Source organism: Lathyrus oleraceus, chromosome 2 (assembly GCF_024323335.1).
Source record: "Lathyrus oleraceus cultivar Zhongwan6 chromosome 2, CAAS_Psat_ZW6_1.0, whole genome shotgun sequence".
Classification (NCBI taxonomy): Eukaryota; Viridiplantae; Streptophyta; class Magnoliopsida; order Fabales; family Fabaceae; genus Lathyrus; species Lathyrus oleraceus.
The window spans coordinates 190,286,126-190,293,598 of NC_066580.1; the positions used below are offsets into that span (position 1 = coordinate 190,286,126).

Below are 7,473 nucleotides of genomic sequence, written 5' to 3' on the forward strand. Positions count from 1 at the left end.
TACACAATCTTCTTTTGTGTGAAATGTGTCTCCTTGTTTCAAAGATGCTTGCCTTTGCACATAAGGATTGTACCATATATCTGATGAAGGTTCATCGGAACCCAAATTCAACCTTGTCATGTGTTGAGGTGGACAACATACATGACTAGCTGGTAATGGCTCCTCTTCTTCATCAGCGTTCACCATTGAATCAACCAAAATCTTGGCTTCTTCTTCGTCGTCATCTACAGCATTCACCTCATCTTGTTCGTCGTCACCAGTTTCACAAAATACTTTGTGACTGATCAATGAACTGAGACACTTGTTATTGTTGTGGTAATATATACAAATTTATATCGTTGTACCCAAATTGTTCGTGACTGACAAACATATGTTGAACATCGTCATCATCTCGAATCTTCTTCTGATAAAACTTCACCTGGTTTTCTGCAAACCAACCCGGATTTTTATAGATGATTTGGCCCATAGGACTGTACTGCAATTTATTTTCTATTCTTTGATTCAGATGTGAAAAATTCGATCGTCGATTTATTGTAAATCGAGTTACCTATGTGTTGCGAAAACAAAAACCGAATAATTGATGCTCAAATATTTCACATTCAGTATGGGCACTGATCATGTAATGTAGTGAGGAAGACATTTTTTAAATCTAACTTTAGTATTTCTATTGATCTGTATGGGTACTGATGATGAATGCATTGATATGTTATTCACATGCAATTAAATAGGGTAAATGTTGAATGTATTGATCACGTAATTCATCTGCACAGACAAGACAATGCAATGAAAAGAATCCATGCAGAGACAAGATAATACAATGCATGTGTCTGGTAGAATCTCTTCACACACAAAGCATGGGCATGCACACAAAGAATCTCACAAGAATCTTTGCCCTAATAGTCCAAAGCAGATGCTTATTCCCTAGGCGCATAAAGCAACCTAAGCGCCCATGCTATTGGCGCTTCTTCATTGCATGGAAAAACTCACATGCATGCGCCACTAGCCTTGGCGCATGTGACCTTGCATGTGAGTATTGCATGCATGCGCCTAAGGCTATGGAGCCTCCTACAAGCATGCGCCTAAGGTTATGATGCCTCCTTTATTATGCCATACATGCATCCAATCACATGTTCCGTATGTTACAAACCTAGTAAAGACTTCCTCATCTATAAATATAACATCAATTCACAACATCTCATCATCTGCAACACTAACATTCAATCTCTGCAAGACTCTATCTTTACCACATTCAACCTCTTCAACACTCAACCTCTGCAGCATTATGTCTCTGTTGACTATGGGTGATGAACACAGAGGAACACTCGACAATATCTCAACATTTGTATGTTATTACTCTCTTTTTACTTATTTCATATTTATTTCGTATATCTTTCTTATCTATCTTTTTATTATATATTACTTCTTATTTTATTTCTTACTTATGTTTTATTAGCATCCAAAGCAATTTCGATGCCGTGTACATGAATATGTACCCCACGATCCTTTGATAGAACCATATATTAGAGGACGTGGTTTTAGAAATCTCCTCAACATAGTCTCGTACTCGGTGGACTACAAATTTATTCTTGCTTTGTTAGAGAGATGGAGACCCGAGACCCACACATTTCACCTTCCTTTCGGTGAGTGTACCGTCACACTTGAGGACGTATACATGGTGTTGTGTCTACGTATAAATGGTAAGGTCGTGAATGGTACAGTTAACCAGGACAACTCTATATGCAATGAATTATTGGGTGCCACTTTGTGTGACGACCAAACTGAGGGAGAGTCATCCGGTCAAGCTAGGGGGCGAGGTATAAATTTAAAATATCTTAAATAATATTATGCGAGTATAATATTCCGAAGAATCAACCGAGTACGAACAAATAATTAAAGCTCGGTGTTATATTATGATTTTATTTGGTAATTTTTTATTTTCAGAAAGTACTGGCAATACAATAAATATTATGTATTTACCGTTGTTATGTAACATTAATAAGGTAAGCACATATAGTTGGGGTTCAACTGTGTTGGTCCATCTATATAGTGCAATGTGTAAAAATGCCAAAAAAAATACTTGTACTTTTTATTCATGTGCGTATTTGCTACAAGCACGGGGTTGGTCAAGAATGTCGTCACTCGCCCCGGTAAACGAGAAACCATTCATATTCCCGTTTGCAACAAAGTAAGTTTAAAACTTTACCATATAATTAATTAGACTTTATATTACTAACTTTACATAATATTTATCAATTGTTGAATCTAGGTGGTCAGTTAGAGGGATGAACTACAATAGGTGTCTGAAACACACTATAGTAGTCTATCGCAATCTATTGGATCACATTAGACCAAACGATGTAATACTCCTACACAACTCTATTTTAATTTAAACATACTTATCAAATTATTTATCATCTAATGGTGTCGTATTGTTGTATAGTTTATCTGGAGGTCATATTTGGGTCTTGATCATCAAGTTAACCATGATGATGTTGCAGTTTGGACAACAAAGACACCAATTATCCGGTTCACTACTGTGGAGATGCACCAGAGTGACCGGGTAAAACTGCAGTTCGGCATGCAACAATAGATTCCAGAACCTCCGACGTGTTTGGGAGGTTGACATCAAAAAAGAGTCGATGTCCAATGGGATTATTCCGACTAGAGAGACTTCGCAAAAGAGATGTGTCGTATTTGAAGGAATCGACGACAACACATCTTAAACGAATCAGTCATACATGGTGCTAGACCAACTCAACAATATATGGCATGATTTAGGTCGGTAACAACGCAACAATTTGTGTTTGAGCCACATTATTCGATTGATCCACGCCAACTAGCTTCGTCATCATACGCCCAACAAGTCCATGTCCAACACCAATGTCAAACCACCAAAACCCAACAACCAACCTCATACCATCAACCTACCACATACACCCAACAACCAAACACTCAACTTCGCAACCCATTCATGCCACCCACCCAACAACCAAACACCCAACCTTGCAATCCATTCATGTCACCCACTCAACCACAAAACCAAGAATCAAACCCTACCCACCAACAACCATACGCATCAACCACAACCGTCTATAATCCAGATGATTAATATGGGTCACTTCATCGTAGCCCCCCACCAATGACCACCCAAACATCCCATCACCAAAACCCCTAACCATTGTTTAACTATAGTACATCCCAGGAATCATTGCTTCGTTTCCAAAATGATTCAATGTCCCAATTCGGGCAACTATACCGTCCATAATTCACCCAACCACATTGCCCAACTACGACAACATGGGTACCGAACTATATTACGGAAGTGCCGTTGCCCAGATCCCCCCGGCTATTAGGAACAAATGATGACACATCTATCAAATATCGTTGGAACTTCCGTCGAACCTTCACACCAACCATCATTGGATCAGGTCAGCACGCAAAGACCCCAAACACCTCAGGAAAATCGTAGGAGACCTCGAAGACAAGCTAACACACCTGGATGTGGAACAGGGGGACGTTTCGATCGGACCGGTCATTAAATTTTTATCAATCCCATGTAACTTTTATTATATCATGAATAATTTTTTTTAATATTATATTTCATTATTTATTAAAAAAAATATAAAAAAAAATTAAAAAAAATAATACAAAGGTGTATCTGCCGGATGAATTAGCGCATACACCAAAGGCCAAGCATAGGCGCCAGCTCCCTTGGCACCACCATGCAATGCTTCTAAAGCACGCGCCACTGATGCTAACGCCTCCTCTTGTTTCAAAATGGTGTGACGCATCTGTTTTAAAAAGGGTTATTTTAAATATTTTTTTGAAGTATTGGTTATTTTGAATTTTTTTTTAAAATAGTCATTATTTAAAAAAAAATCATGAAGTAAAATGAAAAAATAAATAAATGAAAAAGTGTTAATATAATCTGGTTCAATTCAGTTCAACCATCTACAACCCTTTCTTCATAGTCGTTATTCGGTGGGAAGAAACGATGGGAGCAGAAACTGAAACGAAGCAAAATCACGAAAAAGAGACACCAATAGCTTCTCCATCTACTCTCACAAAAGACCAGTTCCTCTCATGGAAGCGACACAAGGTATCTTCTTTTTCCCCTTTCCTTTTCTCTTAATTAGGTTTCTTTTTCATGGCATATGATTTTACCATGATTTAAGATTAACACTACAATTTTATAGTATTTGGAATTTTTCGTTTTTTTACAATAATTTTATTGAACTCTTGTTATGATTTTTTTGTGAATATTTAAAATTATGATTATTATGAGGTTCAGAATTAGGGAAAAGAAGAATTTCCATCTTTTATAGGGTAGTTTTTGAAGGCTAGCTACTTTTTATTGTTGTTTCAACGCCATAATGCAATTAGGGAGGGTTTAGTCTTACATTGTTGAGCATTGTTTGAACAAGAGTTTTCAGAAAAACTATATATATATATATAGTTTAGAGATTAAGGGACACAATTGTGCTGATATCTAATCAACATTCATTATCTTGCCGCTTAATATCATTAGTTTTAAGGTTACATTGTACTATATTTGTTTATTTATTTTTATTGCAACTCCATCATTGTTAAAGTAAGACTTTTTAGTTTTAGAACTTATTTTACAAATTAAAAGGCATGGTAGGGGATAAAATCAGAACTCGCCCAAATAGTAGGGAGCAATAATTTTATTTAGATTCTTTGTAGTTAGATTCTTTGTAGAAGACAGTTAAAAGTCCCACATCGAATGATATATGACTTGAACATATGTTTATAAGTGGGGCTAATCCTAATCTTACAAGCATATTTTGTATGGTTGAGCTAGACCCAACTACAATTCTAAGATGTTATCAAAGCTAAATTCAAGATCTAGTCGGCGTGAGGGAGTGTGTTAAGAGTTTTTAAGACTAAAAAGTCTTATAATACAAGAGTGAAATCGTAATTTTTGTGTGCGTAGAAAACCAGAATTCGTCAATGGGCAAAAGCACTTTTAACCCTTAATTTTTAATATGAAAGGACTGACGAGTCAAAGTTGATTTACATGCAGAGTGCATCCCCTTAACTCTTTACGCATTGTAGTTTATGCAATGGTTTCATCGTCCCGTTTCCCTTTCATTTCTAATGTTTAATAAGCTTGATTTGGCAGTTGATATTTTCACTACACACTTGATGAACATATCAATGCTTCTGATTGCTTCATGGTATAATTTGGATAGCTCTCAAATATGCTAAGAGAAAATATATTCTAAACTTCATTTGTGAAGTTTAGAGTATTTTAAAATTGTTCGGCTTTTATTTCTAGTAGCCTGAAATATTCTGATTTGTTATTGGACTTTTAGTTCTAGTAGCTTGTTGTTAATATATTTTAAACTTACTGACTGCATTTTATAATTAACTTTGCGTAGAAAACGGAAAATCAACTGGCCAAATATATAGATGGATTCATTGTAGAAAGGAGAGGCTTCCTGCTTCGACATTTTAAGTTATTCAATAACTTTCATTCATTGAGTTATTAAATGGCCTAGTCAGTAACTGCTAGGGATAGTATTGCAAGTTGCTTTGGAGGGTAATTGCAAGGAACCAGAATGTACTAAAGAGGATGCTTCCTATCTTTTCACACTATTATTGTTGAGAGTCCTATTGATATGGTCTATAAAAGTTTATATACATGGACGTTGATCTATATTTGATCTTTCACCTTAAAAGCTTGATTTACGGGATTGAATTATTTTAAATCCAAATTTTAAGATGGCATCACATTCTTTTTAAGATCTATTGGATCATCAATGAATCACTCGAGTCCCACTCCAAATCTCCAAACATTTTCACCGTACTTTACAAGTTGATTTTGTAAAGTTGAGTTAATCTAACCTATATTTTAAAACAATACATTTTGGATTATAAATCCATGGGATAGTGTTACTGTGTCCCACTCCAAATGTCCAAGCATCTCTCACTATCATATAAGTCAATTTTGAAGAGTTGAGTTCGCCCCAATCTAAATTCTAAATAAATTACACTTTGGGGTTAAGGTTACTTCCAGCTTAGGAATTAAAGTTCAAGTTTCTTCATTGGGCCATGGTGCTCTATCATTTTGTAGGATCAGTGTTTTGAAGTCTAAAAAACAGCCTTGATAACATCTAAGCGGGATTACCTAGATCTACGATAAATCTTAAAACCATCCAAAACTCGACTTCTCATTAATTACATACAATAAAGAAATCATATCCATTGTCGTTTTGGTAAAGAGGTCACAAGAAAATCAAAGAAAACATAACATAGCTCAAGAAGATGAGACTCTAGTCTTGGGGAAACCTTGTCCATTATAGACCAGTGTTATTGAATATCAGCCATGCTGGCACTAGGGCGAATATTAGTGGCGGTATATCAACCGTTATTGCGGGGTTTTCCGCCATAATTTGCTATGATTGCACCATAAAGTGGCTGGTATGGCGGTATTTTAGCTTTCCGCCATGGACAGTCATCCGCCATGAACAACACCGTTAAAGACCACTTTAATGTAAGGTTATAGAACAAGTTTTCTGTTCAAAATAATGAAGAGATGGCTTGGTTGAACAGGGTGAACTGTTGAAGCACTCACTTTTTTCGATAATTGTCTGAGAAATTTTGTTCTATTATAGGGAATCGCCAATTTGATCCTATTTCTAAATTGCTAGTATCCGGATTGCTTTCTGCAGGACGCTGCTGCATCAGCCAGAAAAGCTGAAGCCTCCAGGAAGCGGGCAGAGGATATTGCTGCTGGAACCGTCCAAATGAACGGCCGGGAGCTGTTTCTGCATGAACCATGGGTGTTTGATGACTCACGTTTTTGAGGTTTCTTTTGGTTGGCTTAAAGAGTTCTTCACGGTCATGTTCATGTTCATTCTTGTAACGAGGTAGGGTTCATCAATGAGTTATCATTATATCGGTGATACACATACTTCCTTTATCAAACTTTATTTATGTAGCAATAGATTTTTGGAAATATGAAGTTTGTCACTTTGGCAAAGAAACCATATTGAAAAAAAATGTTTCTATATAAGAACATGATGGATCTTTCTCACTTCAAAAACTGAGTTGTGACCAGTTGGAGTGTGGCAGTTTATTATCTATCTTACAATGGATTTCTTCTCTGATAATAGCATTTCCATAGAGTTAAAATTTGGCAGTTTTAATATCTTCCTTACATAACTTTTACTTTCAAAGCTGTCTGACTAAGCTTAATCCGTTTCTTTTTGGTGTGCCTGAACTACTTATAAATATTGTTTTTATCACTTGCTTATATTTCTTGAGATTCATGAAACTAAGAATCATTTGTCTCTAACTTAGAGTTCTTATGACCTAGACTTGAATACAAGTTGGAGTCAGTAAGTGCATGTTCATGCTTCACGTCTAAAAGGCTAAAATTGTATTCCTGACATTCAGTTTTGTATGTATAGCCCACATTTCATTTTTTTTTACCTCTGATAGGTTTGG

At 36.0% G+C, this 7,473-nt stretch overlaps 1 protein-coding gene across 1 annotated transcript; it reads left to right on the forward strand.

Annotated features, from left to right (window-relative positions):
- The first annotated feature begins 3,922 nt into the window (after nucleotides 1–3,922).
- On the forward strand, nucleotides 3,923–7,136 carry LOC127118812 (uncharacterized). The gene is made up of 2 exons (XM_051049065.1): nucleotides 3,923–4,099; nucleotides 6,696–7,136. Exons 1-2 carry the CDS (start codon nucleotides 3,995–3,997, stop codon nucleotides 6,828–6,830), a joined length of 240 nt encoding a protein of 79 aa, XP_050905022.1. The 5' UTR covers nucleotides 3,923–3,994; the 3' UTR covers nucleotides 6,831–7,136.
- The last annotated feature ends 337 nt before the right edge of the window (nucleotides 7,137–7,473 follow it).